Source organism: Protopterus annectens, chromosome 13.part0, assembly GCF_019279795.1.
Source record: "Protopterus annectens isolate FY-2018-M chromosome 13.part0, PAN1.0, whole genome shotgun sequence".
Classification (NCBI taxonomy): domain Eukaryota; kingdom Metazoa; phylum Chordata; order Ceratodontiformes; family Protopteridae; genus Protopterus; species Protopterus annectens.
In genome coordinates this window covers 10,053,794-10,075,289 of record NC_056747.1, presented here as the reverse complement: position 1 = coordinate 10,075,289, position 21,496 = coordinate 10,053,794, and the positions used below count along the sequence as shown (strand labels likewise).

The following is a 21,496-nucleotide window of genomic DNA, read 5'->3' as shown; positions in this document are numbered from 1 at the left end:
AATGACTGCAACAGTGAAACACAAACAACATCAGGAGTAAGGAAATGGATCCAGGAGACTATGGAGAATGGTCCTAGCAAAGCCAATGAATCCAGGAGACTATGGAGAATGGTCCTAGCAAAGCCAATGAACCCAGGAGACTATGGAGAATGGTCCTAGCAAAGCCAATGAATCCAGGAGACTATGGAGAATGGTCCTAGCAAAGCCAATGAATCCAGGAGACTACCGAGAATGGTCCTACAAAGCCAATGAATCCAGGAGACTATGAAGAATGGTCCTAGCAAAGCCAATGAATCCAGGAGACTACGGAGAATGGTCCTAGCAAAGCCAATGAATGGTCCTAGCAAAGCCAATGAATCCAGGAGACTACGGAGAATGGTCCTAGCAAAGCCAATGAATCCAGGAGACTCTGGAGAATGGTCCTAGCAAAGCCAATGAATCCAGGAGACTACGGAGAATGGTCCTACAAAGCCAATGAATCCAGGAGACTATGGAGAATGGTCCTAGCAAAGCCAATGAATCCAGGAGACTATGGAGAATGGTCCTAGCAAAGCCAATGAATCCAGGAGGCTATGGAGAATGGTCCTAGCAAAGCCAATGAATCCAGGAGACTATGGAGAATGGTCCTACAAAGCCAGTGAATCCAGGAGACTATGGAGAATGGTCCTACAAAGCCACTGAAACCAGGAGACTATGGAGAATGGTCCTAGCAAAGCCAATGAATCCAGGAGACTATGGAGCCAATGAATCCAGGAGACTATGGAGAATGGTCCTAGCAAAGCCAATGAATCCAGGAGACTATGGAGAATGGTCCTAGCAAAGCCAATGAATCAAGAAAACTATGGAGAATGGTCCTAGCAAAGCCAATGAATCCAGGAGACTATGGAGAATGGTCCTAGCAAAGTCAATGAATCCAGTAGACTATGCGGAATGGTCCTAGCAAAGCCAATGAATCCTGGAGACTATGGAGAATGGTTCTAGCAAAGCCAATGAATCCAAGAGACTATGGGAGAATGGTCCTAGCAAAGCCAATTAATCCAGGAGACTATGGAGAATGGTCCTAGCAAAGCCAATGAATCCAGGAGACTATGGAGAATGGTCCTAGCAAAGCCAATGAATCCAGGAGACTATGGAGAATGGTCCTACAAAGCCAGTATGTAATCCTGGTACAGGTATATACAGGGGCTCACATAACTGTCTCCAGTAAGCTTAGACTGTCCACCCTTTTCCAATATGCCATCAAAGAACACAAGGCTTGCAGAATGTGTCCCTGAATACTGCCTGGAATTGATTTATTATGGTGGGTATAAAAGCAGGCAAAAGCCAGGGACAAACAAATGGAAATCATCTGTTTGCCACTGGTTGCCCTTTCTTAATCCCAACATACAAAATAAATATGAGACTGGCTTTTTATTTCAGGATGCAGCACAAACAAGATGAGGAAAGAGTACAACTGGGCATTCCTAGATTTGGAAAAAGCATATGACAGGGTTCCAAGAAAGATAATTTGGGCAGTACTGCAGTGATTCAAAGTCCCAGAAACATTGGTAGAATTAGTGTACTATCTACAAGGACCCAATGACTCAAGTACAAACAGTGTTCACTTTCACAGAGGGGTTCCCACTGGGAGTGGGGGTGCATCAGGATTCAGCTCTGAGCCCACTGCTGTTCGTACTTGTACTGGACTACATTAGCCAACAGGTCGGAGAGGCAAATCAACAAAGTTACTGTATGCAGACAATGTGGCTTCCAGGTAGACTCTGAGCAAGAACTTCAGCAAAGGATAGGGGAATGGACTGCAAAACTGAAGGCACATGGGATGAAACTAAGCAGAAATAAGTCATGGTAATGGCAGCAAATTGGGGAAATCAGAAGAAGCTGAGAATTGAGATATAAGGGAAAACAGTGGTCTAGGTTAACAGCTTCATGTATCTAGGATGGTTACTTGAGGAGAATGGAAGTCTGAATGAAGAGGTCAAAGCTAGAATCAAAGGGACTGCAGCTAACTGGCACAGAGTGTGTCAGGTGAAGTGTATGACAGAAGAATGCCAAAGAAGCTGAAAAGTAATGTATATAGAACAGTGGTATGACCAGTACTACTGTACTGTATAAAAACCTGGGCAGTAAAGGTAGAGCAGTTGGAGCTAGAGGTGATGTAGGTGAAGTGCCTGAGATGGGTGGTAAGATGCACACTGTGGGACAAACAAATAAATGAGGACATAAAAGCAGAAGCCAAAGTAGCTCCAGTTGCACATAAGGTTAAAGAGAAGAGATTACAGTGGTTTGGACACATGCAGAAAAGCAGAAGACAATCTGGTGAAGAAGTTTTGAGACAGACAGGAAGAAGGCAAGAGGACATCCAACAAAAAGGTGGATGGACTGTGTGAGACAAGACCTACAACAGTCATGAGTGTCAAATGTAGGAGAGTGGCATAAAATGCAGAGAGATGGTGAGAGCTGACATGACACCCAACACAACATCCCAACTCCATGAAAAACATGGAAAAGGGATTGATGATGATGATGACTTTGATGACTGGTTCTGCCAAGTCAGTACCCATGCTTCCTATGAATGTCCACAGTATGTGAAATGATTTCTGCAGTCTTAAGGTCAGGATACAACACTGGGAGACAAATGGCTTGATTCAGAGAAACGTCTTTAACAATTCTGGGCATGAGTGAGGGATTTGTTCTTGCAAATACCATATTCCAAATGCAGACCAAATACCAAAGACCATTTACCACCAAGAGAGCTCGCAGCTCAGATACTTTGTAGATGTTAGAGCAAAGAGAACAGCTTTCCATGCAATGATCCTTAAATATGACTGATGTGTAGGTTCAGATGAAAAATCTGGTTAACTTTTCTAGTAAAAGGTTAAGATCCAAGGAAGGCTCAACTTGCTTGCAAGGTGATCTCAGGTGAAATATTCCTATTAAGAACTGCCTTACTCAGAAAAATTGAAGAAAGAGAAGCATCTATTGGTCAGACATACTGAAATGGCCACCGATGTACCCTGACAAAGTAGGACAAAGGCCAGAGCCTAGTAACTCACACAAAAGTATTGGAGCACCAGTGGTACAAACCCAAATAGGACCCTGGGTTAATTGGTAGGCACCAACTAGAAAAGTATTCCATATGTCAATATACAATTTTCTAGTAACAACATTGCTTTTGGTAACTGTCCTTGGCCAATTCCATGAAAGGGAAGAAAGTACAGTTGTGTACACTTACCATAAATGTAGATGTTCGAGTGTATTCACTGTCGCAGTATACATAAAGTACAGTTGCGTACACTTACCATAAATGTAGATGTTCGAGTGTATTCACTGTCGCAGTATACATAAAGTACAGTTGTGTACACTTACCATAAATGTAGATGTTCGAGTGTATTCACTGTCGCAGTATACATAAAGTACAGTTGTGTACACTTGCCATAAATGTAGATGTTCCGAGTGTATTCACTGTCTCAGTATTCATAAAGTACAGTTGTGTACACTTACCATAAATGTAGATGTTCGAGTGTATTCACTGTCGCAGTATACGTAAAGTACAGTTGTGTACACTTACCATAAATGTAGATGCTTGAGTGTATTCACTGTTGTAATATACATAAAGTACAGTTGTGTACACTTACCATAAATGTAGATGTTCGAGTGTATTCACTGTCACAGTATACATAAAGTACAGTTGTGTACACTTACCATAAATGTAGATGTTTGAGTGTATTCACTGTTGTAATATACATAAAGTACAGTTGTGTACACTTACCATAAATGTAGATGTTCAAGAGTATTCACTGTCACAGTATACATAAAGTACAGTTGTGTACACTTACCATAAATGTAGATGTTCAAGTGTATTCACTGCTGCAGTATTCATAAAGTACAGTTGTGTACACTTACCATAAATGTAGATGTTCGAGTGTCTTCACTGTTGCAGTCATCACTGTAGGGTTCTTCCTGCCGGCAGGCAGCCCTCGGTCGGCCAGAATCCCAAAGTCTGGGTCCGGCGTCGGCTGTACAGTCATGCTCCCTGACGTCAGAGCGTCAGGAGTACAAAGCTGCCAGCCGACACCATATTCTCCAGTTTTTCTTGCCCCAGATGTCAGGTGCCCAAAAATGAAGGCTAATAGTAAAACAAAAAAGTAACATACAACAAACCCCACACCCTGAAGCAAATACACCTCAGAAGAAGGGTGAAGTAGGAAACCACACTAATGAAAGTATAAGAGGGGACAGGAGGGAGGGTAACCCAGACTGCAACAGTGAAGACACTCGAACATCTGCATTTATGGTAAGTGTACACAACTGTACTATGTTCATCGTGTTTCACTGTTGCAGTCATCACTGTAGGGTTGAGTCCCAAAGCTGAGATAAAGGGTGGTGGTTATAGTGTAGAAGGGCGGCTTGAAGGCCCTGCAAGACTGCAGAAGCAAAGCCTGCCCTAGACTTAGAATAAAGAGGAAGATTATAGTGCTTACAGAAAGTATGCACTGAACTCCAAATTGCAGCTTCCAAAATATCTTTGGTAGGTACTCCCCTGAGAAAGGCAGCTGAAGTAGCAGCAGCTCTGGTAGAGTGAGTCCTAATTTTTCCTGGGATTTGCTTTCCATTATGAGAGTAACAAATTCTGATTCCATGAGCAATCCATTTAGAAATGGTCTGTTTTGAAATAGCTTTGCCTTGGGAATTTGTTGCATAAGAAACAAACAGTTGCTCTGTTTTCCTGATATCCTTGGTTCTGTCCAGGTAAAAACGAAGTTGCCTGTGTACATCCAAGGAATGCAAGATCCTTTCCCCCTTATTTTGTGGGTTAGTGAAAAAAGTTGGCAGGTGAATAGTTTGATTTAAAGCCACTTTGGAAACCCCTTTAAGCATGAAAGTAGGATTAGTCCTAAAAGACACCCTATCTTGGTGAAAAATAATTAGAAGTTATGTACTCACCATAACGTTCCATCTGAGTAGGTGACTTCATTTGGATGCAACCTGTGGGTATCAGATCCGACCTCGGATCCGAGCCGGCATTTCAAAAGCTTTAGGCTCCGAGCTCCTAGCTCCTCCCTCTACCCATAATCCCCTGCCAAGCCCTAACTGACCTCAGATTGAGTTTGCCTATATAATACTAAAATAAAAGTATCTAAATAGATGCATAAACTCTCGTTGTATAAAGGTCAGGGGGATGGAGGGGGATGGTTGCATCCAAATGAAGTCACCTACTCAGATGGAACGTTATGGTGAGTACATAACTTCTAAATCTGAAGTAGGCAGACTTCATTTGTCTGCAACCTGTGGGACAGAGTCCCCAGCTACCTAAATCTTGGGCGGCCATCATGGAAGGATGTTCCGGAGCACCGCTGAACCAAAGGATGCTCTTCCCCTGGAAACAACATCCACCTTATAATGAGAAATAAAGGTATGAGACGAGGCCCAAGTGGCTGCCGTGCAGATATCATCCAATGGTACTCGGGACTTAAACGTGGCTGACGTGGAAACTGCCCTAGTAGAATGAGCCGTAACCCTTTGAGGAGCAGGCCTACCTGAAGTGTCATAAGTCTGCAGAATACAATTAGCAATCCATCTCGATAGTGTGACTTTGGAAACTGCTTTGCCCAAAGCAAATTTAGCAAAGGAGATGAACAGCTGATCTGATTGTCTATGACCAGCCGTTCTGTGAATGTAAAAGCGCAATTGTCTATGAACATCTAAAGAATGCAGCTTATATTCTCCTTTGTTTTTGTACTTGGGGAAAAAACACAGGTAGGTTGATTGATTGGTTAATATTAGATTCCGAAGAAAAGATGGATTGGTCCTGAGGCACACCCTATCTGGAAAGAAGGAAAGGTAAGGCGGTTTGATGCATAGAGCCTGAAGTTCCGACACTCTTCTGGCTGATATGATAGCTACCAAGAAGGCAGTCTTCCAGGAAAGGTACTTTAGATCTGCAGAAGCTGCAGGCTCAAAGGGAGGAGCAGTAAGGGCCTGTAGAACTAAGGATAGGTCCCAAGGTGGTACAGCTTCTTTGACTGGTGGCCTCAACAGAAAAACTCCTTTGAGAAAGGTCTTACAAAGTTTCGCAGTCATGAGGGGAGCTGACTCATGACCCATATGATAATGGGAAATCGCGGTAATTTGTATCTTTACCATGGAAGAACTAGCCCCTTGATGAAAGAGGTCTGTTAAGAAATCCAGCACCGCAGACATAGGTGCTGAAAAAGGATCCATACTTTTCTGGACCGCCCAAATCGAAAACCTTTTCCATTTGCTCCGATAAACCTTCCTAGTGGAAGGTTTATGAGCCGCCACTAAAATGGCCTTGACAGGTGACGAGATACCGGGAGTCCTAATCAAGGACGGAACTGGAGCAGCCAGGCTGCCAATTTCAGGGTGTGTAGATTCGGGACCGGAAGTTCTAGAGGATGGGAGATGAGATCCGGGATCGGATCCAGAATCCAGGGCGGATTCACTTTGTGAGACCATAGATAAGGGAACCAGGGCTGACGAGGCCAGAACGGGGCAATGAGAATCATTCTGCTCCCCAAACTGTTGGCTTTCTGCAAGAGCCTCTGCATCAGAGGTAGTGGAGGATAGGCATAAAGGAGACCGGGAGGCCAAGCATGCACCAGAGCGTCTCGGGATTCCCAGGTGGGGAAGTAGAGCGAAGAAACTGACGCATTTGGCGTTTGAGTGAGAAGCAAAAGATCGCAACAGGGTTGCCCCAGACGGCAAAAATCTTCGCTACCAGAGGATAGAGAGACCACTGCGTCTTGGGAAAGAATGGTGCGACTGAGCTTGTCCGCAAGGATGTTGGATTTTCCGGAATGTGCGTTGCTACAAGAAAGCGTTTGGTGGAAATTGCCCATTCCCAGACTCTCATGGCCTCTCGACAAAGGGATAGGACCTGGTTCCTCCCTGCTTGTTGATGTACCAGACAACCGACATGTTGTCTGTCTGGATCATAATAGTCCCGTGGGAAGAAGGCTGTGAAGTGCTTGCAACGCTAGGAGCACCGCCCTCATCTCCAGGACATTTATATGCAACGAGGTCTCTGAGGTGTTCCACGTGCCTTGGACAATCTTGCCCGCAGAATGCCCCCCCCAACCGAGGCGAGAAGCGTCCGTGGTCACCGTGGCTCGGGGGAATGCTGCACAAAAGGGTCTCCCTGCTAGAGGCTCCGGAGACTGGAGCCACCAAAACAGGGAGTCCTTGCATGCCTTGCTGATCGCTATTGGGCTGTTGAGAGAGGAGTATCGCGGGGACCACTGGACCTGTAGGGTCCATTGAAGAACCTGCATGTGTAAGCGAGCATGAAGAAGAAGTGGAATAGCTGCTGCCATTGAACCCAGGGCCCTCAGGACCGAAGCCGCTGTCGGAAACGGTTGTAGGACTGCTGTGATATGACACCTCAGGCTGGACAGCCTGTCTGGGGTGAGGAAGGCCCGCATTGATCTTGTGTCCAACCTTCCTCCTATGAAATCTATAAGTTGTGTGGGGTGCAGTAAAGATTTCTTCCAGTTTATGGTGATGCCCAGCCTTGGGGCTATAAGAAGGAAATAGTCCCTGGCTGAGCACAGTAGACGCCTTGATGATGCCGTTAGGAGCCAGTCGTCCAGGTACGGAAAGACCTGTAATCCCTGGAGTCTCAGGTGGGCCGCTACCACTGCTAGTACCTTGGTGAACACCCTGGGGGCAGAGGTGAGCCCGAAGGGGAGGACCCTGAACTGGTAGTGGCTGGCTCCCAGCGAAGGAACCTCCTGGACCGCCTGTCCATCCGAATGTGGTAGTACGCGTCCTTGAGGTCGATAGAGCACATCCAATCGTTCTCCCGCAAGAGGGGGAGTATATATTGTAGGGTGACCATCCGGAACATTTGCTTGGTTACTGACAGGTTCAATAGGGAAAGGTCTAAGATCGGTCTTAAGTCCCCCGTTTTCTTTGGCACCAAGAAGAACCTGGAGTAAAACCCTGATCCGGTCTGATCTCGGGGGACACGTTGGATGGCTCTTTTTACTAGCAGCTGCTCGATTTCGACAGCTGCTGCCTCCCTTTGGTCGGGTGGTACATCGGGGAGGCTGCGGAATCTGGGGATTTTGCTCAGGGGAATGGTATAACCTCTGGATATCACACGAAGCACCCAACGGTCTGTTGTGATTGACTCCCAAGAAGTCAGGTGCCTCGAACGCCCGACTGCCTCCAGAGACGGACAGCCGGGCAACCCTTCAGGGCTGTTGCGTGGGTCTGTCAGAGAAAGGTTCTCTGGACCCAAAGTTTCTAGAAGCCCCTCTGCCTCTAGGACGGCGACCTCCCTGTCCTCCTCTGCCACGGAAGGACTGGTTATCCGGAGCAGGTTGGGACTGCTGCGACTTCGAACCACATCTTCTTCTGTCCCTTTTGGTTCTTGAGAAGGACCTCTGGGGAGCTGAGAAGCGGACTCGACGGCAGACAGCGTCTTCCGTCCTTCTCGCTCTGGACTAATGTTTCGAACAGTTTTGCCAAACAAGGCAGAACCATCAAAGGGCATTCGAAGTCGCCTTGAAGGGCTCTGCGAAATCACAGTGGCGGAGCCAGGCCTGACGCCTCATGACTAGGCCCGCTCCACTAGCTCTAGCGGCTCCCTCGGTAGCGTGAGAAAGTAGCCGCATAGACGTATTGGAAACCGCTCTAAGAGTGGCCATACGAGTTGAATACACTTGTTTGTCCTCACCCGATATGGACTCTGGGGGGGATGCAGCGTACTCTTTAATGAGGTCCCGCTGCATCCTGATAACATGTGCCATGTAGTTCAGCACTCTCAAAGAGAAAGTTGCTGAACTAAAAACTCGCTTCCCAATGCGATCCATCGAGCGGGTCTCCTTGCCCGGAGGATGCATAGAAGGACTCTCCTGTGCCAACTCCTTCTTCGTGGCTGCAGCCATCATCATGGCATCTACCGGGGGGCCCTTACTCCAGTGAGTGCGGTCCGCCGGGGGGCTCAGGATACGGTCAGGACGCTTGGGTATAGGCTCAACGGTGTCCGGATCCTTCCATGCTCTGGTGGATATAAGGTTCACCAGAGGATCGGCAGGAGGGGACACCCAAGAGGTAGATGGGCCCACCTTGAATGCCTCCAAGAACACAGACTCGTCTGAGGAGGCCTTGGGGGCAGACCACCCCCCCCGATCCTTAACATTTCCATAATATCTCCAAAGGAGATGTCTTCTGGGGGTGATCTTGGGGAGCCCTCCCCTTCATCCAAGTCTGTGTCTTCGGTAATGGACTCTGGGGAGTCCATGTGCCTCCTTTTGCACTTACGCTTCCGAGGCACTTCCTCGGGGGGACTGTCCGAGGAGTCCTCTTCAGCAGCTAGATGTTCCAAGGGAACTACTTGGGACATCGAGGCGGGCTGTCCTTGGGACCGGCTGATGGGAGCCTGACCCAACTGCAAGGGAGTGCGGGGTGGAGCCGTGGCAGGGACTGGGGTCGGTAGTCCTCAACAGCGCCCTTTCCACTACGTCAAAGGCCGGGGAGCCAGCTTCTCTAAGCCCGAGAGCCGACCCCACTCGGATCCGCCACGGACCGAGTCGGAGCCTAAACCGTCGGATCCGAGACCAGTGTGCTCCGACTTAGACGGAGCCAAGACACACCAGCTCCTCGGATCCGAGGCTCGGCCCTCGGCTCCGAGAGGTCGGGTCCGAAGTACCCGAAGCACTCAAGTGATGGGTCGGATCCGAGGTGCGCCGACCTATCGGATCCGACCCACCCCCGGATCCAACTCTGCCCGGCACGGAGAGCTCCGAACCTGGGGTGTGGGACGGAGAAGGAGCCAAGGGGGCAAAAAAAGGGGTCAAAGCCCCCCCCGGATGGGGGGGGCTAAGAGCACTCCCATTTGCATTTGGGCCTGGATGAAACGCCTCATCATCCGGTCCATATCTGCTTCGCTCATGGAAAAGGTGGATCTAGATGAGGCCACCAAAGCGGACCTAGAGAGCCGCCTCGGGGACCTCACAGAAGGGCTAGCCTCCTCCTCCTCGGGCCCAGAAGAGAACAGAGGGGAGTGGAGCCGAGGAGGAGGAGATCTAGAAGACACAGGGGAGGCCCGTTTAGACGGAGGAGCCGAACTTGAGGTCTCGGCTCTCCGTTTATGGTGCCTCTCCCTGTGTCTCTCCTTCTCTTTCTCCTTGAAGTCTCCCTCTCCTCCGGCTTTTGAGGGAGGTTGAGTCCCAGCCGGGGAGGAGACCACAGCACCCGCTGAAGGCTGCTGACTTGTAGGGGCAGAGGCGGAGCCGCATCTGGAGGAGAAGTCCCGCCAGAACAAGCTTGACCTCCGCTCCCTTAAAGCTCAGGGGTTGAACCCTGCACAAATGGTACAACCAGATGACAGGTGTTCAACCCCAAGCATTTAACGCACCGAGTGTGGCCATCTGCTGGGGACAGCTTATGGCCACACTCGGTACATTTAGAGAATACTGCCTTATGGGCTTCAGACATCTTAAGCCCTAACAGGCCTAAAACACACACAAACACACAAACTACGCAAAACCCGAGAAAAATTAAAAAGATAGAGAGAGGAAAGCCTAATACAAACACTTCTAACTAATCAAATTAAAAAAGTTAAAGTTTTTCAAAAATTTTCTGTCAAAATGCTTATCTGTAACCAGGAGCTCGAGGAGTCCGTTGCAACTTGAAAGCGGCAAACGAAATCTGGGGTCAGTTAGGGCTTGGCAGGGGATTATGGGTAGAGGGAGCAGCTAGGAGCTCGGAGCATAAAGCTTTTGAAATGCCGGCTCGGATCCGAGGTCGGATCCGATACCCACAGGTTGCAGACAAATGAAGTCTGCCTACTTCAGATTATAAGGTTCCACAGCCATGAGTGCTTGCAACTCCGAGACTCTCCTGGCTGAGGTCAAAGCCAGTAGGAGAGCTGTCTTCCATGATAAATACTTAATATCAGATGTGGCAGCAGGCTCAAAAGGAGGCAGAGTGAGTTTTTCCAGAACATAGTTGAGGTCCCAGGCAGGTATGGGTGGTGTCCTAGGGGGCCTTAAATTCTTTGCTCCTCTGAGATATTGTTTCAGAAGTCTGTGCAAAAAGATTGGAGGATCTGCATTGTAATGTGCAGAGATAGCCGAGGCATGTATTTTTATGGAGGAGAAGGATAAACCCTTATGTAGCATGTCTGTCAGGTAATGTAAAATCAATGGGATATTAGGAATGAGAGGATCCGAATCCTGAGCTTGCATCCAGGTGCAAAATCTCTTCCATTTACCTGCATAAGATTTTCTAGTGCTAGGCCGTCTGGCTTCTAAGATGACATCCATGACCTGTTTGGGAAGGGTAGGATTAGTCATAGACCCTGAATTCGCCAGGCTGTCAGGCTGAGAGTTTTGACATGAGAGTGCAGAACCTGGCCTTGGTGTTGGGACAAAAGATTTGGAATCTGAGGTAAAATCCAAGGAGGCTTCTGGGATAGATTCATCAGTGTTGAGTACCAAAATTGACGAGGCCAATTTGGGGCCAGTAAAATCATCTTGGGTTTGTCCTGCTTGATCTTTAATAACACCCGTGGAAGAAGAGGTAGTGGAGGAAAAGCATACCCAGAGAGGTTTCTCCAACTGAGTGAGAGAGCATCCACTTTCCATGCTAGTTTCTGAAATGTCCTTGTGCAAAAAATCTGTAACTGGTGGTTGAGGGGGATGCAAATAGATCCATGTCCGGGCAGCCCCAGGCTTCTGTAATCATCTTGAATATTTGGGTGTCTAGCATCCACTCATGTGGGTCTGACAGGTTCCTGCTCAGGCTGTCTGCCAGAATATTTTGTTTCCCTGGCAGGAACTGAGTTTGTAGATCCACTTTGCAAGCTAGAGCTGTATTCCATAGAATCATGGCTAGTCTGCCAAGGGGGTAGGAGTGTGAACCCCCTTGCTTGTTTATGTACCACATAATTGTGCTGTTGTCTGTCCATATCAGTAGTTGTCCTGGTTGTAGAAAATCCCTGAAAGCCAAAAGGGCATTCTGCACAGCTAACATCTCCTTTAAATTGATATGTAGGTGCTTCTGATCCTCTGTCCAAAAACCTTGCAGGCCTTTCCCCTGCAAGTGGGCTCCCCATGCGTAATCCGAGGCGTCCATGGTTAACACTTGGCTGGCTGGAGGCAGACTGAAGGCTTTTCCTTTGTTGTGAAGACATGCCATGGTCCACCAATGGAATTCCTTTTGTAGGCAAAGCAAGACAGCAAACTGTGTGTCTAGACTGTGGCAATGCTGGGACCATACACTTTTTAGGTGCCATTGTATTTTTCTCATATGTAGTCTTGCATTTGGTATGAGAAGGATGCAGAAGGCCATGTAACCCAAAGCCTGCAGGAATTTCCTTGCAGTTAGCTGAGACATTAACGCCAAGGTTTTGAAAGTTGAAGCCAGCTGTAGTTGTTTTTCAGATCTCAGGAATGCCATCTGGGTTGTTGTGTTTAGAAGAGCACCCAGAAAAGTTATCTGTTGTGTGGGTGTCAAATTTGACTTTTTTATGTTCACAGTGAATCCCAGGTACTTGAGTAGATTTTGAACAAATTCCAGGTGATGGAGTAAGACCTCCTTGCTGTCTGCTTGAATAAGGCAGTCATCCAGATAAGGGTAAATTTGAATTGCCTTGAGTCTGCAATAAGCTACTACTGGTGCCAGGCACTTGGTGAAGACCCTGAGCGCAGAAGACAAGCCAAAGGGCAGCGCAGATAATTGGTAATGTTTCGAGCCGGCCTTGAACATGATGTATTTTCTGCACTCCTGTCTGATAGGGATGTGTAGGTAAGCCTCCTTTAAATCCAATGTCACCATCCATGCATTTTTGCTCAACATTGGCAGGAGCTGCTGCAGAGTAAGCATCTTGAACTTTGGTATCTCCAGGAAAGTATTTAAGACTGACAGATCCAGGATGGGTCTCCATGAATTTTGTTTTCTGGGAACTAGAAAGAGCCTTGAGTAAAAGCCTTGCCCCGTCTCTGATTGTGGAACCAGTTCTATGGGCCTCATAGCCATGAGGGATCCCACCTGGTTTAATGCCTTTGCCCATTGGTGTTTTGGCAGGTCTGGCCATCCGTTTGGTCTTGGCAAGGTATGAAAGTGGAATTTGTAACCTCTTGAAACTACATCCAGAACCCACTTGTCTGGAGCCATGCAGGGGGAGTCATTGAGCCTGTTTTCTATAAGACTGAGGTCTGTCCTCTCCACCCCTGGGGGTGGAAGCACTCCACTGTCTAGGTCTGTAAGAGGTCTGTGCTTGGGCCCTCCCTCTGGAGCACCTATATCTAACCCCTCTGAGGCCTGTCCGAGCTGGGAAAGGACCAATTTTTAGTTGGCCAATTTCTGCTAAATCTAGGGGGTTGAACTTGTAAGAAATCCTTAACCGTTTGCATGGATTTTGCCTTGTCTGCTAAATCTAGGGAGCTGAACTTGTAAGAAATCCTTAACCGTTTGCATGGATTTTGCCTTATCCCCCATTTTCTTTATCACCTCTTCAGCCTTGGACCCAAACAAAACATTATGCTGAACAGGAGCATCCAGTAACTTTGCTTTCACTTGATCAGGTAAGTTTTGTTCCTTCAACCAAGCATGTCTTCTAATGACTGTGCCAGTGGCAGCCACCCTGCATGAAGCCTCCAAAGCATCAAAACCACAGTGTAAGGTACGTTTCCCCACCTGCTCCGTAGCATGCATCAAATCGTGTAATTCCTTATTATCTGCACATGCAGAAATGGTACCTAGCTTTTGTTTCATAACAGACAGCAGGAATTGCTGATATTTTAGCATATGAAATTGACAATTTAAAGCCCTAATAGATAAAGTAGCAGAAGTGGACACATTTTTGCCCCATCTCTCCAAAGCTCTAGAATCCTTATCCGGCGGAATAGGGCTTTTAGCAGTGGCGGCCTTAACACCCTTAGGACCCTGAGAAATGGTTTCTGGATCAGCAGCAGGACTTTTGTAAAGGAACAGGTGGGAGTCAGGGACCTTGTAATATCTGTCGGGCTTAGCAGGGGCTGGAGGAAAGGAGTCAGGAATTAAATTAGCCTCAGAAAAGGCATCATCCATAATATCCAAAATAGCAGGAATAGCCAGGGGTCTATGTTGGGGAAGAAGGAGGAAATCCCTAAGCCTTCTCTTAGATTGAGAGTACTCCTGTCCTTCCCAGTGAAAATGTTCCTTCATGTCATGTAAAGTTTCCCCAAAAGAAAAATCCTCAGGGGGAGAAGTTGATGGAATGGATTCCTCAGCATCAGAATCCTCATAAGGAGGGAAGGTATATTCCTGTTCAGAGGAAGGCACTGAAGAAATAGATGCCTGATCAGAGGATTCATAATCCAATTCTTGCTTTGGCCTTTTGTCTGGAGGGGGATGTGAACCCCTAATCATGGTTAGTAAGTCCTCCGCCATTTTAAGCAGCTGTTTCTGAGATTTGGGTCCCGGATCAGAAGAGGCCTGGGCTGGTGTCTTTGATTTAGAAGGAGTCTTCGCCTTTGCCTTTATCAGAAGCTGTGTAGGCCTGAAAACCCCCTCGGAAGCCGGTACCTGCACAGCGGCTCAGGACCCATCAGAGGGAGCATTGTCTGAAGGTCCTGCAGCTGGAGTACTCAAAGACCTAGTTGGCTCCTCGTGGGAGTCCGTTTTGGCAATCGGGTTCTGAAATGGCAGACAACAGGGGCTGTGAAAGCGCCTCACTGACGATGGCCGAACCTGTAGCTGGTTCTGCTTGTAAACCGTTGTCTGATTTGGACCTCGGAGGCCTGTCCTTATTCTTGCATCGTTTGTGAACTCCGGTAGTCGGAAGCGTGTCCGACGACATTTTATAATTAAATCGCCTGCCAAAGTAGTGAAAAGCAAAATCGTACCTCCGCTTAATAGTACGTTGGTTAAATTTAGCACAAAACCGACAACTAGCTACATCGTGGTCAGGGCCTAAACAAGGAATACAGTAAGAGTGGAAATCCTTATGAGGTATTTGCTTCCCACATGAAATACAATTATTAACTTTTTCTGACATCGGACTGGAGCAAGAAAAAAGTTTCCCCAACGGGGTACTTAGCTTTGAGAAGAAGAAGTAAGTCTTCGGACTGAAGCACGAAAAAATATCAGGAGTCAGCCGACCGGCACTTGCGAACTGCTTCCACCGCACGGCAAGAAAGACTGGAGAACATGGAGTCGGCTGGCAGCTTTGTACTCCTGGAGCTCTGACGTCAGGGAGCATGACTGAACAGCCGATGCCGGACCCAGACTTTGAGATTCTGGCTGACCGAGGGCTGCCTGCCGGCAGGAAGAACCCTACAGTGATGACTGCAACAGTGAAACACGATGAACATCCAATATTACCTGAGCCCAAAGGAGGTCACCAGAAACATTTTTTTTGGGGGGTGGCCCCTTCTGAATATTCAGAATTATCCTGGTTATCAGCAAAAAGGGTAAAATGCGTAAAAAAAAGCCATCTATTGTTTGTTGAAAGAGGACAGCTGATCTCTTTGAGCTGTTCCGCAGAATTGGATCAATACCTGAAAGACACCCTTGTTTAAGTTTCACTTTTTTATTTATTTTATTTTTTATTTTACATTTGTTAACCGGGCTAGTCTAACTGGATATATTTCCATTTTCAGTGGAGGCCCGGGGAGAAAAGCTCCACAGTATCATTAAAACATTTATAATGTATAAGTATAAGAAGGAAAAAAAACCCAAAATAATCTTGTTGATAAAAATAATGAGAGATCAGTAGTTACAGTCATACAATTTAAGCAAACACAGTATTCAGATAGAATTCTTACAGAAATATAAAGAAAAAGTATTTAGTTAAATGTAGATAGAGAGCATTTGTCAAGGAGAAATCAGCTAAATATGAAACATAATAAGACTTTCTTACATTAAGATATGTGAGGTTGTTTACACTATGTTCATAGTTTAATACATCTGCTATTTACAACAAAAACTTGAGGCAGTTACCACTGCTTAAGGTAAGTGGAGAGAAAAAGGAGAGGGGAGGCAGTATAGGGGAAATGGCAAAAGCGAGAGCAGACAAATTAGAAAGGGTAACAGCAGGGGCAAAGCCAGAGTGTTTTAACATGTAGCTTCAGCCTTCCTTTAAAATGCGGGAAGGAGGGAAGTGCAGTTAGATCTACAGACAAATTAGAAAGGGTAACAGCAGGGGCAAAGCCAGAGTGTTTTAACATGTAGCTTCAGCCTTCCTTTAAAGAGCGGGAAGGAGGGAAGTGCAGTTAGATCTACAGACAAATTAGAAAGGGTAACAGCAGGGGCAAAGCCAGAGTGTTTTAACATGTAGCTTCAGCCTTCCTTTAAAGAGCGGGAAGGAGGGAAGTGCAGTTAGACCTACAGACAAATTAGAAAGGGTAACAGCAGGGGCAAAGCCAGAGTGTTTTAACATGTAGCTTCAGCCTTCCTTTAAAGAGCGGGAAGGAGGGAAGTGCAGTTAGACCTACAGACAAATTAGATAGGGTAACAGCAGGGGCAAAGCCAGAGTGTTTTAACATGTAGCTTCAGCCTTCCTTTAAAGAGCGGGAAGGAGGGAAGTGCAGTTAGACCTACAGACAAATTAGATAGGGTAACAGCAGGGGCAAAGCCAGAGTGTTTTAACATGTAGCTTCAGCCTTCCTTTAAAATGCAGGAAGGAGGGAAGTGCAGTTAGACCTACAGACAAATTAGATAGGGTAACAGCAGGGGCAAAGCCAGAGTGTTTTAACATGTAGCTTCAGCCTTCCTTTAAAGAGCGGGAAGGAGGGAAGTGCAGTTAGACCTACAGACAAATTAGATAGGGTAACTGCAGTGGCAAAGCCAGAGTGTTTTAACATGTAGCTTCAGCCTTCCTTTAAAATGCGGGAAGGAGGGAAGTGCAATTAGACCTACAGACAAATTAGATAGGGTAACAGCAGGGGCAAAGCCAGAGTGTTTTAACATGTAGCTTCAGCCTTCCTTTAAAGAGCGGGAAGGAGGGAAGTGCAGTTACATCTACAGACAAATTAGAAAGGGTAACAGCAGGGGCAAAGCCAGTGTTTTAATATGTAGCTTCAGCCTTCCTTTAAAGAGCGGGAAGGAGGGAAGTGCAGTTAGACCTACAGACAAATTAGATAGGGTAACAGCAGGGGCAAAGCCAGAGTGTTTTAACATGTAGCTTCAGCCTTCCTTTAAAATGCGGGAAGGAGGGAAGTGCAGTTAGACCTACAGACAAATTAGATAGGGTAACAGCAGGGGCAAAGCCAATGTGTTTTAAGATGTTGCTTGAGCCTTTTTTTAAAGAGCGGGAAGGAGGGAAGTGCAGTTAGATTTGATGGCAACATGTTCCAATGTTTTCCAGCAGTATTTGAAAACAAGGAATCACCTGCCACGTTATTGGACTTGCTAATGCTAGCTAGGAGTTTAGTTGAAGAGCATAAGGAATTGAGGTTTGTATAGGGGGTAATAAGGTTAGAGAGTATCGGTGTGTTAAGTTAGTAGAAAATCCTATGAACAAAAGTAAGTTGGGAAAGTAAGCAAGATGTTTTGTAGTTCAAGCCAGTCTAGCTGCTGTAGGTTCAGACAATGATGAGTTCTAAAGGGGTTTCCAGTGGCAAATTTGGCAATATTATTATAGGAGTTAGCTAGTTTAGTAAGATTATTTTTCTTTAGGTTAGTAAATATGGGGGAAGCATAGAGAAGAGTGGAGACTACATGGGAGTGGGCAATGGTAGTTCTGGCTATAGGGGTTAAGAAGGGTTTTATTTTATACAGGGAGCCCAATTTTCTATTTACCTTTTTATTGTGTTGTTTATATGATTGTCAAATGTTAGGTTGTTGTCAGTTATGACTCCTAATAGTTTGGTGGTAGAGTCAGGGTTTATAATGGTGCCATTATTTGACTTGATAGAGAAATTGACTGGGGGACTTACTGTTAGGTAAGAAGAGTAAGAGCTTGTTTTTTTTTTTGCATTCAAAAGGAGGCAACATTTTAAGAACCATTCCTTGACTAAGTTAAATACTGTCTGGGTTAGGGGTTGTAGTTCAGATATGGAGTTGGCAGAACATATGAGTGTGGAGTCATCTGCATATTGTATACAGGTAACTTGAGGGATTTCTAAGTGAAGGTTGTTGATGAACACTGAGAATAGAAGTGGACCAAGAAATAGAGCCCTGAGGGACTCCAAGGGAGACTGGCAGGTGGGGAGATAGTTTATTCTCCCAGAGGACTGCTTGTTGCCTATTGTTAAGGTAGGACTTAAACCAGAGAACAGCCTTGGAGTCAAGAGCAAGGGATTCAAGAGTTTTTAGGAGTATGGGGTGGTTGACCATGTCAAAGGCTTTTGACAGATCAATAGAGTGCTGATGAGAGGATGTTGTTATTTCAGTTTTTATTGATGGAGTCAGTAAAGGATAGGAGGGATGTGGTGGTACTATGAAATGGCCTAAAACCATGCTGACAGTTAGCTAGTTTGTTATGTTGGATAAAGTGGGCAATTAGTTGCTGGTGAATGCATTCTGAGGGTCTGTCCCGGATCTACTCTGTTTGTCTGACACCATATTTTGCTCTGGTGGAAAGTAATGGGCTAAGAGGGCTAAGGAATGTTAAAGAGCTAACTCCCAAACAAGAACTAGCTTGTACAATGGGTACGGCCTTGTGGCCCCCAGCTAGCTGATGTACCATATCACTTTGATGTTGTACAACTACCTGAAAATTATATGCTTCGGATCATATGAAAAATCTCACAGATCTTGCATGACATAAAGGCTTATATCTGTTGCCTCCACCAACACAGCTCAGTTAGACACAGATATTGGAAAATCTAAAAGATGACTTCTGAAGGTTTGTCTTGAATCCCAGTTGGGTCAGAATAGTTAAAACCCAAGTCAAGGAAAGGACTCTTGATATCTGTGAGATAACTCTGCAAAGATAAATAGGAAAGTCATCCAAATAAGGAAGAAAAATGGATGCCTTTCAGTCTGCTATAAGCAAATGACTGTAGCAAGACATTTGTAAACATATCTGATGCAGAGAAATGTTTGTTACACTCAGGTACAGAAATTCAGAGATCTTTGAGGTCCCATGTTACCATAATACTTCCCTGGGGAATAAAAGGTAACAGACTGTGGAGAGTCAATATCTTAAATACTGGAACTTCACCATACTAAGATTTAAAACTTGTTTCCAAGAAGGTTCTTTCTTTGGTACTAAAACCATTCTGGAATAGAAGACTTTGGCTTCTGAAAAACATTTCACTGGTTCTATAACTCCTAAAATAATCAAGCTGAAGAACCTAAGGGAAAAAATTCTGTTTAGTTTGGGGAGTGGGGTGGGCAGAGACTTCCCTGAAAGGAGGTTTTGTACTCAGTGTCAAGTGTATTCTTTTAAAACCACCTTTAACTCCCACAAATCTGCAACAATCTGCTGCCAAAGGGGCATGAACAAAGGCAGTTGGGACACGTTTTGAGAGACTAAAGTGGGGGAGGGCAAGCTAGCATTGCCATCCTGAAGTCATATACTGTCCCTTTATTGGTAAGGTTCCTGTTAGTTACTGCTTCCATCCTGCCATCTCTATTTGTTTCCTAGGCATGAGATAGGATCTGGGAAATAAAGTAAAAAAACAAACTTTCTTTTGTTAAGAACAACATATATTCTAAGTAGCTATATTTTCTGTGTGGAAGGGTTCCCCAAAGGAGACTTATCCTTTAGTTGCTTCTTCATGAGGTAGCAAGAAAGGACTGATGATTTTCCACTCTAACTGCTGACTTTTCCTACTTAGGGCTATCTAATCAGAAGTCAGAGTGAAACGGTAGGAATGAACTGGATCGTTTGGATGCTGTGTTTTGGTCAAGCTACAACTCATAGGCTACCGCAGCAAACGGAATCATGAATATGTTCAATACAATCAGCATCCATGTGAAGGGCACTCAAAGGGCGTCAGACAAAAGGAGTACTGCTCCAAACCCTGACATCAAGGCAGTACCCCAGACCTAAATAATGGCACTGCAAGTCCTTACCAGTGAAATCATGCACTTATGACTCAAGTTCCTACCTTGCACCAAGCAAGCACTTAATGACTCCCTAGCACTTATTTTAGATCCTGGTGCAGGATCACCTAATGCCCTGTTGGGCCTGAAGGATGCAGCCAGATCATCTGGGAGGATGTGTTCCACATATACAATGGAATGCAACCTCCCATGTCCAGGGGACAGCCAGGGTACATTTATTTGAGCCAAGTGATCCTCTGCTGTAGTGGCAAACTAGCATGGGTAGAAGTCTTCAATATTCAAACTCAGCTCCTGAGTATACAAATGTAAAGGATACTGTCAAGGTGGACACATCATAAGGGCCAGGTAGGCACCAATCAGTTTTCTTCACAATGTTAAATGTACCAAAATTCCAGCCTAAACCTACAGATAGAGGGTGAATCCTCCAAATGGTCCAAAGTGAGGCCAAACTACAGAAAATGTAAAGCTGGTGAGCAATCTAATAGAACTGGGGAGACCATAAACAAACTAAATGGAAAATGAAATGACAGCAAAGCTCAAGATATGAACTGTTCAAGTGACATAAAAGATTGGGAGGCCTATGGGTAAAGCATGCATATTTAGTAAATACTTTAATTCAGAGGCAAGCAGCCATCATGTACGTAAGGGCCTTTAATAAAAGGATGTTGAATTTTCATTGGCAGAAAGAAGGAACATAGCCAAAGGACCCATGAAAATAGTTGTTTGAGTACGGAGGTTCAGTACATTGCAGCAAACATGATGTAGGATACTGATGTGTTTGGTAACGACACATAAATGAAAAGACGCAAGCAGCATGAAACAGATGTCACTCTCACACAAGGGGACCTTCAAAGATGAGGGGAAACAGATGTCACTCTAGCACAAGGGGACCTTCAAAGATGAGGGGAAACAGATGTCACTCTAGCACAAAGGGACCTTCAAAGATGAGGGGAAACAGATGTCACTCTAGCACAAAGGGACCTTCAAAGATGAGGGGAAACAGATGTCACTCTAGCACAAGGGGACCTTCAAAGATGAGGGGAAACAGCCAAACACATGTCAGTGCGTCACAACCTACTTGTTATGCAGAAGTCTTCATGAAGGAAGAAATGTCCATAATACCAAGACTTCCTAATGCACAAGGTACAAAATATTAAACAAAATGGAAGTTTGAACCCCCAAATGCATGAATAAACAGCAGCGACTTTTACATTCAATAATGTATTTCTGGAAGATGATGTAAAATAATTAAGTGTCGTTCTTACCATTTATGTACAAAGTCTTGAAAGTCTGCACTGAAGACCCCATTAGGCAGTTTAGGAGGAGGCTGAAATTAAATAATACAAAACGTTAATCTCCTCTTCCTTTTCTCTCTCTTCTTGACAGAACATTTGTCCTTTGGGAGATTCTGACCTACACAGGGCCTTTACCACTCTCAAACTGACCCACATCAGTTACGGAATCCCTAGTTCTTTAGGGTAAAATATATCCTCCAGTTAAATGAAACTACATCTTGAAGCTCAGGATT

The 21,496-nt window shown here is 45.6% G+C and overlaps 1 protein-coding gene across 2 annotated transcripts in view; it reads right to left on the bottom strand.

Moving 5' to 3' along the window:
• The window catches only part of MAP2K2 (mitogen-activated protein kinase kinase 2), a 1,901,538-nt gene that overhangs the window by 221,267 nt on the left and 1,658,775 nt on the right, over positions 1-21,496 (bottom strand). The window contains exon 9 of one of the 2 annotated variants that reach the window (XM_044055499.1): positions 21,234-21,295. The exons of the other annotated variant lie outside the window; for it this stretch is intronic. Within the exon in view, the coding sequence (XP_043911434.1) occupies positions 21,234-21,295 (62 nt within the window). The remainder of the gene's footprint in view (positions 1-21,233; positions 21,296-21,496) is intronic. 2 annotated transcript variants of the gene reach the window in all.